Source organism: Eretmochelys imbricata, chromosome 7 (assembly GCF_965152235.1).
Source record: "Eretmochelys imbricata isolate rEreImb1 chromosome 7, rEreImb1.hap1, whole genome shotgun sequence".
Lineage (NCBI taxonomy): Eukaryota > Metazoa > Chordata > Testudines > Cheloniidae > Eretmochelys > Eretmochelys imbricata.
The window spans coordinates 13,461,657-13,485,401 of record NC_135578.1 but is presented as its reverse complement, the minus strand read 5'-3'; the positions used below and the strand labels follow the sequence as shown (position 1 = coordinate 13,485,401).

General features: G+C 39.2%; 1 protein-coding gene across 1 annotated transcript in view; it reads right to left on the bottom strand.

Annotated features, from left to right (window-relative positions):
- Window positions 1-23,745, bottom strand: part of LOC144267328 (contactin-6-like) — a 139,169-nt gene that overhangs the window by 83,542 nt on the left and 31,882 nt on the right. Inside the window, exons 3-5 of the mRNA XM_077821198.1 lie at window positions 15,209-15,274; window positions 13,854-13,949; window positions 62-265 (exon numbers count right to left, since the gene is read on the bottom strand). Coding sequence (XP_077677324.1) covers window positions 62-265; window positions 13,854-13,949; window positions 15,209-15,274 — 366 coding nt within the window. The remainder of the gene's footprint in view (window positions 1-61; window positions 266-13,853; window positions 13,950-15,208; window positions 15,275-23,745) is intronic.

The window sequence follows — 23,745 nt, the reverse complement described above, 5'->3', positions numbered from 1 at the left end:
AAATAAATGATTTTAATAAGTTTTGTATTTTTTTCCAGATAGTCACATTAAAAGAACTTACCATCACTACGGAGGGTGAGTGGAGTGGGTGGGCCCCGAACACTTTGTTCTGATTTAGCATTAGTTACAATACAGGTGTAATTGCCCACATCAGATGGCTCTACTTTGGCGATGTATAGATTTCCTGTCTCTTGGGACACAAATCGACGACTATCCTCCTGAACATACAAGGGGTTATCATTGAAGATCCAAGCATAGGAAAGGTCTGGAAAACATCAAATATTCATCACGCATCCTTTCCAATGTACTCTATTCCATGTTAGAGCCTAACCCAAATGTAGCCAGTTTCAAATATCCAGTCATCCTTACAGGAGAAATTTGGTATGAACTCAGATTAAATAAGCATTTGTTCATCCTAAAACATAAATCAAAGCTTTTCAGAAATTCACCAACTTTTGTGCACCACTCATTTTCTTTTTCTATTGCCAATCTATTTCTTGGCTTCAACAAGAAGAAGAAACAAAAGTGCTGAAGTGCCACTGAAAAGCTGTTTTAGTAAGTAATTTCCATTTATAATACTGTCCTTCTAAATATCTGACAGTTCTATTGCTCTTTGCATGGCATTTTGGCTCCCACATATCCTTATATTTATTCTGGAAGCTTACTGTGTTTATATGTGTGTAGAAAAAGCTTGTTTCTATTCCAGCTATCCATCTAGATATTTGCAGGCTATTTGAATCCCATCTCTTCCTTGAGACATTTGTAAGCTATTTCTAGGTATTTGTGGCCCCATTACCACAGTGTCTGAAAGCTTTTCAGATATTTGAGAAAAGAAACAACAATAACAATCCTGCTTTCTGTTTCTTTCCACCCCATAGGAGAAATGGTTTGATATTAGCATAAGTTTTTGTAGGATGGCTTATTTATATTTGGGTGTGTAACTTGGTGTGAATTTATTTTTTAGTTCGGAAGATAGTTCTATGGCACTTCTCGTCTGCTCTAAGAGAGAGTTTCATAGATTCAGATCTGGTGAAATTTACATATCTTCCACACAGTTTTATTCTTGACAGTTTTATTCTACTGGTGGTACGTATATGTTGTGGGAGGTCAGAATTATGGAGGGAGAGGTGAGTTCTCAAGTAGTTATGGCAAATCTCATCAAGGGCTTTGAGTATCAGGACAGAGACCATTAACTTATCTCCATACTGTTGCTGACATTTGGATTTAAGAAAAATACCTGGATTCTGCTGATGGCTTCAGCTGTCAGCTGGTCTAACACACTGTCTGCACAGACTGGTGTTCTGGTAATTTTGGCTGGTGTTAGGTTTTAGAATAGGGATAACACTCAAAGTGATGATCACTGTGTTGGGCAACTTAAAATCCAGAAATCTCCTACAAATGAGAAAGGAGAACAAGAAGAAGCCTGCAGCTCTTCCTGCCATCCATGAAGCAAAGGAAGAGGAACCCAGTTTTGTCAACTTCTCCTTTGTTCTCTCCGGGGAAAGAGATGGGGTTTGTGCCCCGGATCAGCCCCTCTGCCAGGGAATAAGAAAGAGAAAGAAATAGGGAGAGGTATCACACCAACACCCAGTATTGTATACCTACTGCTTGTTTGTGTAGTGCTGGTCTTTACTGATGGAATCAAACAAGACCTAACGTGCATTTATGTCACCTTCTAGGGACAGCTCATATAAGAGATTGGCCTTACTACTATTGCATCTAAACAACTCTTTCCGTAGGGTCAGTAACAGAAAATCATGAGTTCTGTTATAATTATCACAGGTATACTGTGAGATAACTTACTCTATTTTGAAGATTACTGAATACCCAAATGGAGGAGTATACTGAATCCTGTACATCAAGTTCCATGTTCATCCCAATATTTTATTGGCCCCTTCTCTTCTGTTTTAAGCAACATGAGAAAAAATAGGGTGATTTAAGGGTATATCACCATATTCCCAAGAAGGGAGGACATGAGGGCCTCATATGGACATACTTTTTTTTTTCTATAATTTATTTTAAGAATAGGACAACGTGCATGCCCTTTGCTACCATCTACCTCTTGATCTCTTGTAACTCTCACCCTTTTACGACTTACTTCTATGTCTCACTTCTCTGTGCTCCCCATGCAGCACTGAATTCCTTGCTTCCCTCTCTCCTAACCCTCTTCTTTCACCCCCTTTCCTCTTGTTTCCCCGCTGTTTCTAAGTTTTCTGTCTGCCTCTGCCACAGCTGCTCCTTTCTGCTGCCTGGAGTTTGACAGCTGACTGCAGAGATCTTTCTATCATGTTCCAAAAGTGGCAGGACTAGTACTGAAATTCTATTTTTAATAAAACACAGTAAATCAGAAGTTTCAAAATCCAGCAGCTTAGCTTTTCTTAAATGTATAATTCATGAGCTAACAGCATTCTGCCAACAGCTTCATTTTTACATATCCCCCCCCCCCATCATCAACCCCCTTTTTGAAAACATAATTTGTTTTTCAGTTATGACATCAGTATGGTGTGATAAGAAGTCTGTAAACTTCAGTAGTTTGTTGGAGTTTACATTCTCACCCGACAACATTATATGAGTATAATTAGAAATGACACATCTCTGGGGACCAATCAAGGACACTTTCCCTAAGTAGCTAAAGCCTGTTTTACTACTAGACATTACACCACGCTATTTGGATGTACAATAAACCAAGAATAATTGGCAATTTCTAAAATAATGTCATACTTTAAAAAGATATATAGGGACAGATTTTCAGAAGTGTGCATGGCCAGCTGGTGCATGGACTTACTCTGATGCAAACTCTAGTTTACAGTCACATGTAAAGCTGGGCAAAACCTTTTTTGGTGAAAAATGCAGGTTTTCCAACATCAACATTTTTGAAAATTCAAGTTGGTTTTTCATATTCTTTGTGTTAAAAATAATCCAAAAAAGACAGAGTTTTGTTTCAGCTTTCTTTAAATGAAATGTTTAGGGGTTTTTGGTTCAAAATGACTTTGTTTTGAAATTGCTTTTATTACAAAAATTAAAAATGCCCTAATAAAAGTCAAAATTGAAATTGAAATGTAATGTTGCAGGTTGAATAAAATGCTTCATTCTACCCATGCCTATTTTTCTTTTCATTTGATTGAAATTTCAAAAAAATGTATTATCAAGTTGACCCAAAATGAATTTTTTCCCCTGATTTTTTGGAATTGCCAGTTATTATATATAGATAGATAGATAGATCAATAAATAGCCCTGCTTACCTGTAGGTATCTGTCTGTGAAAATTAGGGATTGTATACATAAACAATTAAATATCTGGCTCATAAGACTTTAATTTTGTTCTATCTGAATTAAACAGTAAATGCCCAAAGTGAAAAGAGCCAAATTTTAGGTAGATTTGTGACTCATGATGTTTATTGCAAGCAGTCAGCTGAGACTGTGATTCCATCAAATTTTACAAGTGTAGTGTGCATCCTATGGGGAAGGGTGAGAAGGATGAATAACCTCTTAGAATAACCTTCCAACATCTTTCAACCATTCTGTTCATATCCCCTTCACTTCAGCTGCAGGACTTAAGCATTTAAACTTTTGTTTTCCCCCCACTTCAACCTTTTTTATACAGTTGCACTTTTGAGAGTCAGCCCTAGTTAGCACTGGATTTGTAGACCACTTCACGTCTCAGGATGAACCTAGGGTACTCTAGAAAGCGGTGTAGGTAGTTCAGCAGAGTCAGAGGCTCTCTCTTCTGGTGCAATACTAAACCAATGCCCCAGTGTGCAGGGTGCCAGAGACTACCCTGTTTCACAGAGTATTGTGATGGACTCAGTAGCTTGCACTGTTCTCTCTAATGAAATACAAAACCAACGCCTGTTCAGAGGTTATGAGCCATTCCATAGAATGTAATGGAAAATTATGTTCCTGCTATAGAAATCAATAGTGTGGTATTAAAAAAACAAACAAACAAACAAAAAACCTATAGAAAGGATCTTACTCCCTACTAAATGCTATGTAATTTAAGAAAAACTCTACAGAATCCTATTAAATGTCTATCAAATCATACTGGCTTCATGCTATATAGAGCTTTTCCATAAGGCTGATCTCAGAGTCTAATGAATCAGCAAAGAAGGGTCAGCTTTCTCTCTCTCCTTCTCAGCAGTCTCCAGTCAGCCTCAGCTACCACACACTTTGCTAGGCATCTCCCCACATCCCTATCACATTATTGCATTTGGGCTTATCAATGTCAATGGGAGTTTTTCCATTAACTTATCTGGGAGCAAGGGCAAGCCCTTCTCCATCATATCTGAATCTACATTTCTCCCAGTAGAAGTAGTATTAGAGCTCCCAGTCTTCTAACTGGAGGTTCACCACCACCACCTTCTCTCCCTCCCTCCTTCCTTCCTCACGGGTCATACTTGCCAAGCAGCCAATTCAACTCCCACTTAGGTCAAAGGAAGCCTTAGTTTTAACTGAGTTCAATGGGATCAAATCCCTGGAGAGCAAGAGACCAGATTCTAGAGCTCTCCTGTATGGCATAATACTAGACTGCCAGGCTAGCTCCATATGCAGTTGCTTCTTTTATAATGCAGGACTACATTTTCTGAGCTATTTTCTCTGCAAAAGTTAAGGTACAACTACTTAGACAATGTACACGCCTGTCACCAGATTTTGAATCTGCCAAACAGATTCAAGGCAGAGTCATTAAACTAGTGTATTACTGAAAGGAAGGTGTGCAGAGACCATGCCTGCCACATGTGGGGTTTACTTCATTTTTATTACTATCAGTAACTCAGCAAAGAGTCTGGTCAGGAATAATATTGGACAAGTAGATAGGAGTTGTGTGAAGATGCACTAAAAGAACAGAGAAAGTAGTGGACAGTATCTCCCCTGGCTAATGAGGCCTACTGAAATTAAAATGCTTGGAAGTTGCAAATATGCAGGCCATTTCACTGCATATTTGCAACTTCCAAGGCACAATTATCTTTTTTATTTATTTCTTTTATTTTGTTTTTCATTTATCTACAGGATCTTTGTGAAAAATGCAGTTATGTGAATCACACCTCTTGCTATCAACATACCTGTGACAGTCTCCGAAGAATTATTGAATTCCGGAGACTGTTGTGTAAGGACTACAGTGTTGTATGTCGGGATGCACATTTTACCCATCAGCAGTGATGAGGATTTTGGGTTTTGTTTTGTTTTTTCTGTTCGGAGAACAGTACCTTTGAAATTTCCCTTTGGGGTAACTACTTCTATATGAAATTAAAATAAAACAAAATTTCTGAAGTTAGGGAATAGAGGATTTTCCATACCTGATCTCACTATTAGTCTATTTACTCAGTTGTTCTCTTCAACAGTAGCCAATGTCTCACGCTTTAGAAATATGAATGCATTTAGCAAAATATGCAGTCTCGCACATGGTGGGCAGGATGGGTCAGGGGAATTGTAGCTCTTTTAGAATCGCTGCAGGCGATAAGCTTATTCCCTGAAATATGAGATTTATTTCAAGAAATATTATAAGTTGTCATAAAATTACCTAGTCTTTTCTAGATGTGGTAAGACCACCTAAAAGATTAGATAGGTAGATAGATAGATAGATAGATAGATAGATAGATCCACATTTAACGCACAATGGATTAAAAACTAGGCAAATCATTCATTCATACTTTAAGCTAACAAAATATCTTTAGAAAGATCTTGTGCTGTTCTGAAAAGAAAAACACACTCTCCAGAATATGCTGTAGACATTGAAAAGAATGAAGAATTATGATATTAGCGGATGACATTTTTTCCACTTTGACCCAAATCCTAGTATAGCTGATTATAATGAAGCTACTGGGGATATGCATAGGCTCCATCAGAGACCCAGTGTGTAATCTATTGCTGGATGGGGCTAAATAGGAGCGAATCCTGCTTAGTGGCACATCAAACATTGTCAGGCAAGCAGAACCTTGGTCCCAACCACATGTATGGGGTTTTCTGCAAACTTTTGCGTCAAAATCATCTACGATACCAGATGGACTCATTCCCAGGATACTGTAGGAACAGAGTGTAATTTACCCTTAGGTTGTAAAAATATTCTGCTAACCTTATGGCAATTTTACACCTGGAGAGAATCCCCTGGCTATGTGTGCTTGCAAATAATGATGGAAAATCAAATTCAGAGAAGTGTGAAACTTTTAGGATTTGCTGAGCAAAAAATCCACAGCAAAATGGGAATATACTCATGTCATTTTCTCCTCACATTTTTAATGTAACACTGATGTGCCAGCCTCTCAGACAAGTTTACAAAGTCTAATTGTTCCAATTTGATTAAAATATTGTGATTATATTCAGCCACTGCATCATAAGCACTGAACGACAACTCCTATGAGCAGTTACTGCTGGTTGGTCTTTGCTCAAAGCAATGTGTACCTGGCTAGTGCATCTGAGTTGAAAGTGCTGTCCAGAGCAGTCACAATGGACCACTTTGGGATTGCTCCCGGAGGCCAATACCATTGAATTGTGTCCACACTATCCCAAATTCGACCCAGCAATGTCCATTTCAGCGCTAATCCCCTTGTTGGGGAGCAGTACAGAAATCAATTTTAAGAGCCCTTTAAGTGGACAAAAATGGCTTCATCGTGTGGATGGTTGCAGGGTTGAATCAATCTAACGCTGTTAAATTCTTCTTAAACTCATAGTGTAGACCTGGGCTAAGCCTGTTTGTGGATGTCAGCCCTGGTACTCAAATATACACGGAGCAAAGCCTCCACTAGTGCTCTAATATGGAAAACACATATGTGCTTAACTCTACACCTATGAGTAGTCCCACTGAAATCACAGTAGGAAAGCTAAACGTGAACTTACATACAGGGAATTAGATTCCAATCCTGCAAACACTTATGCATATGCCTAACTGTAAGCATATGAGTAGTTCCTCTGTGATCTATAGGACTACTCAGATGTTTAAAGTTAAACTCTTGTGTAATAGTTCGAAGGAACAAGGCCTCAGGTTTCACATTCTGGTAAAGTAAAGAAGTGTGACAATAGGTCTTTGGTTCCAGTGCAACAACAAAAGAATCCAACTTTCTTAATGATCAGCTCCAGCAAACTAACATCCATGTTGTCTGGTGCTTTCATTTGAATTAATTAAACAGCATTTTTATTTACTTCTGTTATATATTATCCATTCATGAATACACCCATTACTTATAAGGTCACAACTTCTTTTTTTAACTTGTATAAAACTGGAGGGAAGAGGGACAACATCCTCAGATTTGCTGTTTTATTTTTTCTTTTGTTCTACTTTTTACAATTGCACAGAATTACCAGTTAGTAACTGATGTGGCTGACAGTTCTCACAGAGACTGCAGCAGAGATAGATTTAAAGCACCTCCCATGACAATCAGCCTTCCTGAACCTTGCTACCCAGTCCAGGTAGTTTAGCAACTGCACCTTGCAGAGTGTTGATGAGCATAATTAGTAATAAGTGGCTGAATCTATTTGGGGCGTGGGGCTGGGTATATAAATCCACATGGAAGTGGAAGCAGAAAAGAGCAAGACTGCTTGGGTATTGTGGTAGAATAGTTATTTATTAGCCTTGATATTTATTTTAAACCTAGATTAAATCAGCTGTGCATTATTTTGCTTACTTTGAACTTGGCAGAAGAAAGCCTTCCCTTAAAATTTCTTCTTTTGACTAGGGCGACCAAAAAGCCTTGAAGAGTCAGAATATTCTTGATTGTAACATTCATTTTGCTCTAAAACTTAGTGTCTTTATCTATTAATGTGAGTAAAGAGACAGATTAAGGCTGAAAGTTTCAGGCATATTTAGTGACTGGCAGTTTTAAGGTGGACAATTTGAGATATGTTAAGGCTTTTACTGAAAATTTTTGCCAAATTATTTAAACTCCATCAAGGTGTTCAGGGTCTCTTGCTTTCTTGCTGAAGATCTTTATCTCCTTTCCACATGACAACCTTTCTACCCAATATATAATTGACCTCTTTTTTTGAGATGGTGTCAATTTCTCCTTGCACTGCTGCAGAAATGGAAGATAACCATTATTTCTTGGGCTGGGAATAAATAGTCTTAGAGTCACAACTGACAATTTTTTACCTCATACATGATAGCATTTACACTTTTGGGACTTCAGCTTATTTTAAAAGTTAGCTTTCAACAACATTTAAAGTGCATTAAAAGAAGAGCACCTTTGTGGCTATCTCCATACTGCAAATTCAGAATTGGGAATGTACTAGTGTCCACTGCTCTGTTATTTTTCTCTTAGCAAATGTGGGACTAGTGGTAAGGCTAGTTTCAAAACATTTATAAAACAGAAGGGCAGATCCTCAGTTGCTGTAAACCTTCACAGCTCCAGCAGTGTGGTGGGATGTGAGGCCCAAGTGGAGCTTTTGTTCCCCCAACCCCCACTTCACTGCTTCTGTCAGAGGTGGGAGGAATAGTCTCTTCTCTCAGGGGCTGGATCCATCCCTAGGAGTCTGATTTCCGCACCGCCCCTCCATCATTTCATGTTTTTATTTCTGGGTCTGATGAACATGAGGGCCTAAGATCCCAGCTGGAGCCTTATCCTGCATTCCCCTCCTGTTGCTTTTGCATTCCAGTGGGATGGAATGGGGGAGATGGGAATGAATTTCTGCTCTCAGGATTATCTGTACTTAAAATAGTAAGGAAAGATCTTCTTTAGTATTCACTATCAGCATTTCCTATGTATATATTTAGCTTCAGTTCTTCTACTCTGTCTTGGGCTTGAAAGTTCCCATATTATTTTGTATATTGTCTCACATTGAACTAGACTGTGAATTCCTCAAGGCAGTCTTTTCTCTGTAATATGTAGAACACAAGGGATGCATATTACATTCAGCTGTCAGTAATAAGATAATAAATAATATGGTGGGTCCTTATTTTATGCTTTGCATGTGGAAATTCCATTGGCATCAATGGAATGTCATGCATGGAGCATACATGCTCTACAGTATGCACATAGAGTTCGACAGTACAGAGTAGAGAACATAACTATTCCTTATCTTGATCATCTACAAATAATGTGAGGAATAAGATGACAGTTTGATTTCAAAGCCTCTTGATAGCGTAATACTATTCAAACAGTCTATGTTAAGTGGTGGTAATTTTTATTACAAGGGTCCTTCAAGTTACATGATTCATTTGTTCATTTCAAAATATTAAACAAAATTATTAGCTGAAATCTAATGATGAGTTTGTTTGAGTGAACTAACCATATCAGGAATGAGAGTTGTGGCAAAGTAACAGAGATCTTGTGTAAAGTCTGGATCTTATTCATTGTAATATTTGTGGGAATAATGTTAGGCCTTAAAAGGATCATCACTGGCAAATTCAGGCAATCTTGGTGCAGAGATCCTTGTTCTGTGTTTGTACAGTGCCTAGCACAATAGGGTCCTGGTGCATGACTAGGGCTTCTAGGTACTACTGTAATACAAATATATAGTAATAACCTCATCATTAGTTCTGAGGCTAATCTTAGATTGCAACAAATGGACAGAACATGTTGTCTTCAGTAGTAAATGCAGAGAGTACAGCCTGTAGAAACTAAAGCTCTGTTTAAAGAAACAAAGATCAGTGTAATATGACCTCTCTCTAATGAATGTTACAAGAATGTCCATCCTGTAATGTTTCAGAGTAACAGCCGTGTTAGTCTGTATTCGCAAAAAGAAAAGGAGTACTTGTGGCACCTTAGAGACTAACCAATTTATTTGAGCATGAGCTTTCGTGAGCTACAGCTCACTTCATCAGATGCATACCGTGGAAACTGCAGCAGACTTTATATATACACATATATATACATCCTGTAATGATCCTCCTTCTTCTAATCCAAATCACCGTTTTTGTATAAAACAAGGAAATTCAACACATTTGCAAGTTTTCTCTGGCATGGTGTACAGGCCAAGAAAGTAAACAGCAAACTATTTGATAGCTAACCATTTTCCTTCCCATATCTTTTTAAGAGCCAAATCCTGCCTGCCTTACTCGCGCAGAACTTCCATTGAATTCAGTGGGAACCATGCATACTGCCACTAGGCCTTTCTCGTTTAAGTGTTTAGTGTCAGGGGAGAGAGCTTCAATCAAAACACCTTTTCCACAGTAATAGAAGTGTTTCACTGTCTTAGTGCCCTAAAATAGAATACAATTTATACTGCAGTTTACACCTTATTCCTCATCCTATGGCATATAATTTTGGAACACATACAGAGTCAATGGCTCACAGAAGGAGAGGAACTCAATTTCCATTCCCTGGAGGCTTGTTATTCCAAATAATGTTTTTTGTTTTCATGCCCTTTCATCAGCAGCTCACATTTCCAAGCAATAAAACACTATGGAAGAGGTTTGTTCGTGACTATCCCTCTGTCAGTTCAATTAAGCTGGGATCAACTCACCTTTAACTATTTGTTTCCATTATGAACATCTTCCCCGGCTTTATGTCAGTATAATGTTTTTACTTTGAGTCTAGAGGAGCCTGATAGTCTGAGGATGGTTAATTGTCCTATCCATCCCATTGATCCATCTCAGGGACTCCCTTTGGAGCTTTCTCTGCCTTTAAGGACTGGGTTTCAGTTAATCTCCCTGATTATATACCTCTTTCATAGTGCTGTAAACATTACATGAACTGACATTTCATCTCTCTATAAGATTTTCTGGGCTTAAGCTTATTGATGGACTTCTTTCCCCCTCTGATATACTGCTTTCCCTTTACAGATCGCTATTTATCTTCTCCTCTTGAGAATTTGTCTTATAACTCTGTTTCTTTAATAAGAATTGAGAAAATATTGCAGAGAGAGAGAGACAGAGAGAGGTCAGTGCTAGCATGCAGTAAACTATTTTGAGCTCCCAAGTATGTGTGGTCACCTCCCCTGGAAGACAGAAAAAATGAATGACCGAAGAGTAGCTGCTGCTTTCAGTTTGAAAAACTGATTTGGCCATTGTGCTATTTCTTATTTCTTCTTGTTATTGTTTTTAAATGAAATTTTCTATGATCTTTAAGAGGTAATACAGGGAGTCTTTTGGGCCACATTAGAAAACTATGGGGCTGTGAGCATTTGATTGCTCATGGGCAGTTCTCAAAAGGTCTGATGTGGGTTATAACACCCAGAATTTTTGTTTTCTCATGCAAACTATTCAAGCCCTCTTCAGATCTGCAAGGTTGAGCTGCAAAATCTCAGAAGAACAGGTTCTCTTGAGAGTCATATCACTTATTTCTGGTAGGGAAATAAATACCATGAGGAAATAAAAATACATCTATATAAGCATAAAGGCATACACATATAAATGCATTCATACTAAAATACATATATGTGTGACAGTGATGATGGAGGGCAGTAGAGAACAGGCTGTACAGGAAGCCAATGGGAAGGGCAGGTGAGTATAGTATCTAAGGTTTCAGAATAATTTAGAGAAAACAGGGGCTTGAAATGTTGTGCTACATGTACGGAAAATGTGAGAAGGTTACATGTGACCCTGCACTACAAGCAAAACCTAGATCACAAGTTCCTGCAAAGGAACTTTGCTGAACCCCCTACTTCACCAGCCAAGAGATGCCACCATTGCAAACACCAGCAGCTCAGGAGCACCAAGGGCTCACAAGAAGCAGTAGTAGGGGCAGCAGAAGCATCAAGAAACCTCTCAAGCAATTCCCCAGAAGACTCCTCCCCCACTCTTTATGGGGTTTAGTCAATGTTTTACTGTGTGTTGTTATGTACACAAACAGTCACAGCATCACACACACACACACACACACACACACACAGGTAAGATGGACTTTGCTTCAGAAGAGAATCAGAGATGTTTCAGAGAATAAAGTGAGTTTCCATGTCAGATTTTATGTATAAATCATGAAACCAAAATAATGGTGACCACAAAGACAAATGGAGGTGCTTTTATACCACCCAAAGTGATTGTAATGTACAATGGAGTTCTTACTGCAGGCTGCTGTTCAGTTACTACACATAGAAAATGGAGGAATTGACATGGGATGAAGTGAGGTGGTGTTGCTTGTGGATTCACTGCATAGAGAGAGACAAAATATTTTCAACTTTCCTAGTTTCCCCATCTCACTTTTGTCCTCCAGAGACAAATAACACACTCTTTTACCCTCTGAAATAATTCTAGCATTACAAGGTAGGATGAGGAGAGATGAAATACAAACTCTAGCGTTACTGAATGGAAAGTAAATATGAGAATACAGTAAGTCACTTCCGCATACTTAAACCAAAATATCAGTGCAATAATACCCTATTTTTTTGCGCCTTAGTAGGCCTTCCAATAGACCCTTCTCCTGATTTCCCCCATTCCCCAGCTAAAGTTGTCTTTTTGGAGGGTAACACTAGTGACCAAGCATCCCTAGCTAGTGGCTTTAGTAAACCTCATATCTGCTCCCTGTTCAGCATATCTTCTTGCTTCCTCTCTCACAAGCTTAGGAAACAAGAGAAAATAGCTTCTGTTGATCCTTTCAAGCACACAGAATAGAGCCAAAGCCCATCAAGAAGCCTGAAGAAATGTCATGTGACTTCATTCACGTGTTGATACCCAAACAACCCAACCTGAGATGCTAATCACTTAACTGAAAACACTGCCATGCCTAACTTCTACTAATACTCACTGACGTGAAGCATTTTCCACAGAAGCTCTTCAATCTCAGAAAGTCTGTTTAGTTTCTCAACAAATGTTTCACACAGCTCTCAAGCTGTCAGAGTGCATGTGGTCAAAATTAGTGATATGGAGTATATAATTTTATCCCTATTTTTAGAGTTCCCACTTTCTTTCTGTTGATGAAGAGGTGTTGAATACTGATGAGGGAATATTTGCTCTAACCCAAACAGTCATTACCAGGTAGTGAACAACCAATCTGCATGTACTTAGTTCTTTAGCACAGGGATCATATTTACATCATGTGTATACAGTGACTAGTGCAATGCAGCCTTGATTCTGCATGGGGTTGCAATATGAATAATAATAAAGAAAAATATGGGTTCTTCTATGTCCTTATAAAAAAGAACTATCATCTATCTGAATTTCTTTGATCTTTGAAATTGGACTGACAATCTCATGAAACAGGGCTTTCATTAATTTTTGCTTCTGGTGGATCTGGAAATACAATGAAATCTTTATAATATACTTTGTCCTTTTTTTGGCAAATCCCTTTCTTAAGATGCTACCACAGAATATTCTGAAGTATACGGTGTACATTTCTGCTCTACTGTTATTGGAAGACTTTACACTCTGTTAAGAAAACAATTTTTATCAGTCTTTGTTATCATACTGCATTGTATTGATAACACTTTTCCAGATGTTTTTGGAACTTGTACTTCAGGCTGAAATTCGAAATGTAGAGGAACATGAAAATGAAAAATAATAGGGGTAAAAGTTGTCCATATTTTTCTGAAACTCTAAAAGGTTTGAGTACAGTTTGATATCAGAGTGAAGATTTTCAGTGGCTCTTAGTTTACACAGTTCTAGTATGCACCCAAGTATAGATTTAGGCCACAATCCTGCAAACACTTATGCACTTGCTTAACTATATTGCCACGAGTAGTCCAATTTAGGGGTCTTAATACTGAAAATCCACACGTTGTAAGAAACCCATTTAAGAGCACAGCATTAGTGGTTTGAATCTGAAGAATACTTACTCATATCTGGTGATTTTACAGTAAGGTAGTAAATATACTTGCCATTTCATTCTGTTTTTAGGAATGCAATGCTTTGAAACAAAAATGACCAATTTGTTGGGTCCATCTTACAGTATTCTACTGTCCATCACCTTGTGAGCTGCAGGCTACCTTTTGCTGGACATGACAGTATCTGTATAAATCAACATCAACTGCACAATTCAGAACATCATATAATACCTCCATAGTGTGGTGGAGGACCACAAAGCAAAACCACTCCTTGTCCTTCTCTGACTGAGACGGTGCTTCTTGTTTTGGTTTCAAAATTTCCAAGATCTTGAACAAAAGAAAACAAAAAACAAATATTAACTGTCAGATTTATTTAGCTGCAAATTATGGGTCAGATTTTGCAATCCTTACTCTGACAAAAATCTAATTGAAATTAAAAGAGCCAGACCTTTTATTGCAATAGTATAATAAAACTTCTATCTGCATACATGCTCATATACTGTACCATGTCAGGCCAGTGGTCCCTCTAATCTAGTACCCTGTTTCTGAGATTGTCCAGAACCAGATGCTTCAGGTGGAGGTGCTAAAATCCTTGAGGTGCGTGATTATAGAATAACCTGTTCATAGGGAAGTTACTTCCCAAGTCCTGTCATTCTGTAATACATTATATTCCCCTTTGCAAGCTCATTCAGTGTTATTTGATGACTCTATAGCACCATTTTTGGATACTGAACACAAAAAAAGAAGCTTGTCTTGGACTTTTTTTTTTTGTATATTTCAAATTTACAAGCCTTTCATGTCAATAGAGAAAAAGCCTATTTTTCTAATAATGAATGTTTTATTTGTTTAATTATTAGGTGGGCAGTAACTTTAGCATTTACTCTGGTACATTTATGAGAATCTGTACTTAAATGCCTATGCTGGCAGACCTTTTTCAAAGGAATCTGATCAGTATAGTCCTGATCCAAACCCCACTAAAGTCAGGGGGAATTTCTCTGTTAATATCAATGGGCTTTGTATCTGGACCTATATGAGCAAATGATGAGCTTTACAGGAGACAAATAAATGGACACTAGGAGATTCATTATGGTAGTAAAGTCTCCCTTTGCCCACACACACACACACGCATAACCTACCCCTAAGTGTAATTTCTATGGCTATTTGTCAGTTTCTTTTAACTGAAGCTATAAATATACATCAAGAGAAGAATCTACCCTTCTGTTTCATTGCTTATTAAAAAGGTGCAGATAATAAGGTTCTCAGTGTGGTTCCCCATTAATAATGTGACTCTAATGACAAAAGATAACATAGCAGATGTATCTTCCAAAAAATTCCACCAAAGCCAATGGTTTTCTTTTTGTTCCAAAAGCTCTCATTTAAAATGCTGAGATTCATTACTTTTATGTCAGCGTGCCTTATGGCAGGGGATGTATCAAATGCATTTTTTTTCATTCAAACTGTGTTTTAATAAAATATAACAGGATATATCATCTCCTTCCTAGAGCTATCTATCCCATATAATTTCACATATTGTTTGCTTTATTTATCTTACCATAAGGGTTTTATGTTCACACTCTGAAACGTACCTTTAGGTCCTGTAAGGCATGGAAATTTAGTCCTGTAGATAGTGTCATGCAAATCAAACTTATAACCTACAAGAAATCAGGTAAATAATAGCTGTGTTTGCTTTTTTCCCTATGAGCTAAACTTTTTTTTTTATTTTAAATATTTTATTTAATGCTGCACAGGGAGATAGATGTGTCAGGGGACTGTGTTAATGGGGCTGTTAAATGTCAGGGTTAATTCAGGTCATTTGTATCCAGTGACAGAGTCAACTGTTTCTCACTGTGAGAAATAATCAGATTATTTTGTGGTTACATTAGCTCAGATTTGGCCCAGGCTGTCTGCTCCTGCAGTCACCTTTGTTTTGAATTTTTGCCAATGTCACTTGCTGATATGCTGGTGGTGATAGGAAAGTTTTCTTTTAGGACCTGCACATTTAATACATGTCCTTCTTGGCTAGTGAAGTCCATCAGAAAGCTGCTGGGGATATTTGTTGGAAATTATTTCCATGAGCTGTCTCTGGTAGGGGGACATACACTTTTCTTTGAAAGAGATGGTTATAAGAGACTTCCCTGACAATCACAGTCTCTTAAAAATATCTTTTTTTTTAACCATTCTTTTCCTGAGAAGGATTATCAGGAAGGCTCTGGTGGAACTGGTCAAGAATCTAATGGAGTTCTCAGGTACATTTACCATACCCACTTTGGCTTTAAGGAATGCTATAACATGGAGATGATGTTGATTGTGGTGGTCAGCAGGCAAAGAAGATCACATGTCTGTGCTGTTTCTTTTGTATTTGTCAGCTGCTTGTGATAGCTCTAACCCGGTGGAGTTCTTTGACACGTTAGTGGACCTTAAAATGAGGAAGTGGAGTCACACTTGAATGGTTCTGTTCTGTTCTTTTTTTTTTTTTTTTTCTTTTTTTTGAGAAGATGTAGAAAGTAATAGTGACCAATTGTTCAACTTCCCTTTGGGCTCTCACATTGGTGATTCCACAGGATTGGACAGTTCCCAGTGTGTGTAGGGGATCATTATATAGCTAGCTAGAATTCATGAACTGTGATGTCATCAATATGCAATACCCACTAGTTCTCTATGTCAGTCTCTTCAATCTTTCCTGCTGTCAAGTGTCTTGCCTAACATCTAATTATGAGGTTAAGGATGAGACCAAGCTGGTGAGGATAAGAATGAGGTAATACCTAGTGGGTAACCAGAGAAATGGAGGAGTCTATATCTGTGCTTCCCATTTATTATGCAAGTTTGCAACGTGGGGCTCTTCCAGTGTTTCCCCTAAGGAACGTATTGTATTTGTGCTTCACAATCTGTACTCGCTGTTGGCTGATTTGGGTGGGGGCAGATTCAAAGTGCTGTTTTTTTTATCTAGAAAGTTCTTTTTGAGACCTGGCTTTCTCAGAGAATACTTTTTTCTTCATGTGGTTCAACAGCAGTTTGATCAGCTGAGGCGTTAAAGCTTATTGTCCCTTAGCTTAAATGAGGGAAGGGGTGTGTCAAGGGTTCCAAATAATTATGGGTCCTGAATTCTGGAAATGACATGAAGGAGGCTCAGGATGAAAGGGGTCAGGGACACTGAAATCACATCTCACCCCTACAAAAGTTCCTTCCAATCCAAGATGGAGGCACATTGGTAGATGTAGGTATGTTGGCAAGGCTTAGGTGAGAATGGTCCCATTGCTTGTGTTGCACCTCGTCAATAGAAGAATTCTGCCTCCAGGGTAGTCAATCCTGCACCAAACTAACTTTTTCAAAGTGATAAAAATAGAGTGACAGTTTTGTTCGGATTCAGTTTCAGCATTGTATTTGTTCACTATTTCCACAAACAGCCACTATTCTCCCCTTATTTTCAACAACTGGGTAACTTCCTGAGCCAGCAGGCAGAGAATTTATGAACAATAAAACAAAAACAAATAACTAAAAAAAAAAAAGAAAAAAGAAAAAAAACAGCCTAATCTACTCAAAACAACAGTAGTCACTATCTGGACAGGCTCAGCTCTTGCTTATCAATACCTGAATTCGCTCCCCTTTAGATGAATCTTACACGACTGACTTTACTTTTTTTCTTCCTCTCCCTCTTTTTGTATATTGGTCTCCTGGACAGATAGTCTCTTTTCAGAGGTGGCTGAATTGAATTAGGCAGCTGGAGCACCTCATGAGCACGTTCTACACTCTGTTATGGTGACAATTGAAGGTATCTTTCAATTCATTGGAAAAACATTTTGGAGATATCTGATGTCCCTTTAATTGCCTGCCCGCTAGTTTTCTGGGTTGGAGTTTAAGTATTCTATGGGGGGAAAAGACAAAAAGGAAAGGAGCATATAGTTTGTTGTATTCACTACCATAAACAGAAAGGAAACCAAGAATGATATGATTCTGTATACTTCACTTATATTCAAACTTAACAGATACTTATTGTTTTATTTATTTGGTGTACTACCTAAACACCCAGTCTTTTAAACCTTTTACAAACATGTCTACGTACTTGTTCTGAAAATTTAGTACAATATAAATGAAGGAAGTACTAATAGAGTCATTGGATTATGCCTGTTCCCTTTTCTCCAGATCCGTATTTGCTATAGATCCATATCAATTACCTACCCATCTTCTTGGGAAGGGAGATTAGTAGGTGCATAGCACCCACTTACACCTTGTCCCAAAGTCAGGCAGTGGTGCATAGGCCTTAGCGTTGACTTGGTTTATACGGAAATAAGTGCCTCACAGAGCATTGTGTGCTTATTAGAATGTAGCAAAAATCAAGTCACATAAGGTCTTTCCCAACACTGCTATGAAGATACTGGCGATGGCATGTGAAGGCTGCTGTGAAAAACCAGTGTTTAGAACACGGATAAACACCTCTAGGAAGTGCTTTTGTGAGGATTGGGTAGATCCTCATAAGAACACTGCCTCAGACTTCAAATGTCCCCATAACATCTGGGGATGGTTCAGGCCTGAATATCCCAAATTTCAGAGTTTAGGAGAAGGGACCCAATTACACTGTGGGGAAAAAAACCCCTCATTGTCTTCAATAAAAGAAGGATCAGAAACTCTCAGAAAGTTTCAAACCTGCACAACATTTTCAAAAGACAAGCCTGGGAGCTTAACTCTGTTAGACGGTAAAAAACATGGACTGAACAGAGACATTGAATTTATGGCTTATTAGAACAATCTGTAACCCACTCATCCCCCCTTTTGTCCTATGACTGCAGAACTGTTAATGGGCCACTCTACCTTGAACAGTGGATGTGCTAACTACTTATGTTAAACTATTTGTTCCACCTCCCAGGAGTTCCTTTCCCAGGCCTGAAGAAGAGCTGTGTGTGTCTTGAGAGCTTGTCCAATAAAAGATATCACCTCCCCTGCCTTGTCTCTCTAATCTTATGGAACCAACACAAGCTACAACTACACTGCATACAAAGTTTCAAACTGTCAGATTACCACAGGGATGAAATAAACCAAACCTTTTGAGGTTTGTGCATTAGTAATAAAAACCAGCAGAAATCCCAGCACATTTTATCCTCCCTTTTGCTACTGTAGCACACAGAAGACAAGGCTTTATCTTTTTTTCTTAAAACAGAATAAAATAAAACAAAATACCCTGAAAAATATACATAGTTTAGTCAAGGGCTTCCAATCCCCTTCCCTTACTGTAAATCGTAGATTCACATTTTTGCTAAGAACAAGATTCTGCTGGTAAAAGAAGCTTGGGGGTGGGGGTGGGGCGGAGGGGAGGAGCAATACTGTGAAGCATGTTTTCACAAAGATGCAAAATTAACCAAATTTCTGTTCTCAGAGTTCTGCCAGTAATATTACACATCACTCTGGACATAGGCACCGACTCCATGGGTGTTCCAGGGCTGGAGCACCCACAGGGAAAAAATGGTTGGTGGTGAGCACCCATTGGCAGCCCTGCTATCAGCTTCCCCCCAAGCACCTCCCACCCAGTGGCGGGTCCCATGGATCAGCACCTCCCACTCCCTCCCCACGCCTCCTGCCCTCTGTAATCAGCTGTTTTGCAGCATTCAGAAAGCTCTGGGGTGTGAGGGGAGAGGAGCGAGGGTGGAACTGGGCAGGAAGAGGCGGGGTGGGGGTGGAGCAGGGTGAGAAGAGGCGGGGCATGGGGGGCGTTGGGGGAAGGGGTTGAACAGGGGTGGGGCATGGGGCAGGGCCAGGGGGTTAAGCACCTCCCATTCCCTCCCCACGCCTCCTGCCCTCTGTAATCAGCTGTTTTGCAGCGTTCACAAAGCTCCGGGGTATGAGGGGAGAGGAGTGAGGGTGGAACTGGTCAGGAAGAGGCAGGGTGGTGGTGGTGGAGCAGGGTGAGAAGAGGTGGGGCATGTCAGGGGGCATTGGGGGAAGGAGTTGAACAGGGGTGGAGCATGGGGCAGGGCCAGGGGGTCAAGCAGACCCCCTCCCCCGCACTTTGAAAAGTCAGCGCCTGTGACTCTGGAAATTGGTGCATTTGCTAGAAAGCAGGAGACTGTAAGGAGAAACTTTTGTCTGGTGAGGCTACAGTAATCTGTCTTGCATCCACCCTCTACCTTTCCTTAAGGAATTGATTTCCCCTTGTTTTTCATTTAAAATCACAGACTCCACTTCTGATTAAAATGTCAATAGTGCAACAGTTTCCTAATTAGTAAGACCAATTTTGATGTGGTAAGAAATTATCTTCAGTATCTGATCTACAAGTGATGTGCCAAATCCCTGTGCAGGAATCTTGCCTGTTTCATTGGCATTATTGGCAGTATACTATAGGTCAGATCTGCCAAAGTGTGCAGCACTCACCACAGTTGGGGACAGGTTTTCAAAATAATTTAATTCCCATTTGGTTACCTAAAGGAAGTGACCAGATCATGTAGAGGTGCTCAGCACCACCCATTAACACCAATGGACACTTAGTGAGTGCTTAATAGAATTAGTCAAAAAAAAAGATTCTGCTTAAACTCTGATCTAATGGAAAATTGGGTAAACCCCCAGAACACCTGGAAAATGAGGGGGAAATGATTGGTAAATGCCTCATCAGGGCCTCATGGGATTTGTAGCTCAGGTGCCTTATTCTTCTCTATGGGCCAGTTTTCTCAACCAGCCTACACCTCCTACGATGCATCGCAGCCAGGGACTCCCATGATGCACTGTGACAGCAGGAGACTGGGAGGTATAGTCTAGCCAGGGAACCCAGCCCATGGAAGAGAATGGTGGCATGAGGCACCCGAGCAACAACTCCCATGAGGCACCATAGCTACATTTCCTCATCCAACATTTTGGCTGAAAATGTTCAATTTTGGGCTAAAAGTTTTGGGTTTTTTTAGTTTTTCACTTAAAAAACAATGTATTTTAGTTTTTGTCATTTTTTTCTGAGCATACCTGCATCCTCAACCACTCGGTTTTCCAATCAGCTCTGGAGTCGAACTGTTTTGAAAATCTGCCCCCTGAAATAAGTGAGTAAATGTAAGGTGTTCGGTGCTGAACTCCTTTGAAAATCTGCCCCGACACGAACATTTACAATAGCAGCAGCAGAACCCCGCTGCCTCCTTTGTTATTGTGTTACCTAGCATAACTTTATAACACAACATGACATAACCTAATAAAGCATAATGTTGCCTGTCAAGAACAGTATTAAATAAGATAGCAAAGATCAGGTGTTTGGCATGTATTTAGATTGCTAATATGCACTTAGGAATAGTGTGGATATGTAACAGATGGTATATTTTGCTAACTATAGAGTTTCTGCAGAAATCTATAAATAAGATATTACCTATTTCTCTGTGATTCCTTCCATTCTTTGCCTGCATTTCTCTCCCTTTGTGAATAATGAGTTGCCACAAATTGCATTGTACATATGAGCAGCAAGTCAAAAAAATAATCCCCTTTTCAGAATTGTGTGTGCTGGCAGATTACTATTGGTATGGCACAATTAATCAGTCAAATGTAATAATGAGGTCCTGTAGACAAAGAAAACACTCAGGTGAATAAGTGATTCTTCACAGTGAAGTGTGGAAATATATGGACTCAGCTGTGTGTGGCAGCAAGTCATCATCTTCAGTAGGGAACATCTGCAGACCTCAGCAAGAGAGATATATGCTTAGAACAGGAAAAACATATGTTACCCAGTGGAAACCAAATTAGCAGCTGACAGGACCATTTCTGATATAGGTTGAAAAATTTGAGGTAGTGGGGTTTCCAGATTTGCATGAGGTGTAAATATGGGAAGGAAGTTGGTATAATGGGTATAAATTGTTATAGCTCTGTCAAAGTCAACAGAATTACACTGATTTACACCAGCTGAGGGTATGGCCTGTGATTCTTAAATTTGGATATTCAATTACAAGTAAAAGAAGAAGGTAAAATGAATAGTATTTTAGAGGAAAATGAACATCAGAGCAGTTTTGCTAAGTACTGCACTGCAGTTAGCAGAAGATATGCAAATCCATAGTGATCTGTATAGTGTTTAGTTAAGGTGATGAATGATGATATCTGGAGAAATGTACTAATGTAATATACACAAACATTTTCTACTCAATGTGCTCATGATACTGCATTAAAAGGACTGATGATCAATCACTGAAAGGAGACTATTTCCCAAAGTCTTTTTTTTTTTAAGTGTTCAATGCCAGCCACTCCTATGAATGCTGATTGGACCAGAAGTTTATAACTATTTTTATTTTTACCTACAGGATGCTTGATTTATTTTTTTTAACGTAAACTTCTTCTAAAATAAAGTGATGGAGTAATTATTTTAAGTCATACAACAGTGTATCCTAACATGTCACAAAGCAGTAGATCAGACTGGATGTGGGGAGATGATGCATTTTCGTACAGTGGGTATCAAAATCTCATTAGGAGGAGGAAATAATTTAATATTAATCTATGTATGGTAAGGTCAAAACTACATAAATTACATAATGGTAGTTGGGACACTTCCGAATCTGCAGCTTAATCGGACATCATTCTTCAGGGTGATGGAGTGTTATTCTGTTCTTTCACATGCATTTTAAAATGCCAGAGACGGAGATGGCAGAATCCTCACCTTTCAGACAGAAGCTGGTAGATAGGTAAGGGTGAACCAGTTCAAGTAAAATATGAACTGGTCTGGCTCTGAGCTGATTGTCCGAATACAAATTTTTGTTCTAGATAAAATCCCCTCCATCTAGTCTTACTCTGAATCCCCTACTTCACACGTCCATTTTTAGTCCACATCATACAGCTGATTTCTCTCTTTTTTTAAATACTGGGCAGAGCACATTCTTTAGTGGGCCTTGGCAACTGATACCTATATGGCCACTGCACTACTAATAACTAATTCCCTGGTCTTAAAGTGCTCTTAGGTGCTTTGAATACAGATAAATATACCAGAATCTGCCATGCTTGCTTACAGATACATGGTGTTCTGATACCATGGTGAGGGCAATGTACAGAAAATAATAAAACTGTGTATTATTCCGTGAAGTAGAAGCAGAACAGGCATCAAGGCCATGAAGTACTGACACACACTTTGCAATAAATTAAATCCAATGTATGACACTCATGCCAAGTGAGTGATAAATAGTGCTATTGTAACCCATGCCTGGTTGGTATGGTACTCTGGCCCCCTCTAGTGGCATATAGACCATCTAGAGCAGTGGTTCTCAACATATTTACCATTGTGGGCCGCAGGTGTGGCCTGCAGTGTGTTATATGGGCCGCATCCAAAACTACCTGTATGGCTCGAGGATGTCACATAGGCCGCAGCTGTGTGCTGATTGGGCCGCCCACAGCCCACAGGCCGCAGGTTGAGAACCACTGACCTAGAGATTGAGTCTGCTACAACCCTAACCTAGAGTCATGTGGCTTGTAGCCCATGCAGTAGAGGTAAGCTACAGAGAACCCAGGTTTGATCCTGCCTGACGACAACCAGGGTCTGTTGGATAGGAATTGCATGATTTAAGCTGAGACAGCTGAGTATCAGAATGCTCCTAGTTTGGGTTCAGTTGGGATGCTTATAAAAAAACCCCAGAAATATCTAGGCCTCCTGAGTTGGTAAATTTGGGTTAAAAATGTCACAGGAAGTGATTGTTTCGTGATGTTTTCTGACATTTCCATCGCTTCTGTTCCCAGTTATAGCTGGGAACATTATGAGGATAGCTTAGAGACTAACAAATTTATTTGAGCATAAGCTTTCATGAGCTACAGCTCACTTCATTGAATGCATCCGATGAAGTGAGCTGTAGCTCATGTAAACTTATGCTCAGATAAATTTGTTAGTCTCTAAGGTGCCACAAGTACTCCTTTTCTTTTTGCAAATACAGACTAACACGGCTGCTACTCTGAAACCTATGAGGATAGCGTTTATCATGGCAGTCCAGCATTTCTTGTTGAAATCCTGGCCAGAAACGTGAAGTAAGAAAGTAGAACTGCAGTGTCGTGAGGGAATCATCATCATCTTTTTTCAAGACATGAGTGCCAAGTCATAAAGAAAACTTTGATCCAAATACTTCACCAGTTCCAAAAACGATTTAGTTATGAATTCTAAAAATGGGCCAAGGTTCAGAAAGTTTTATTTTATCCAACA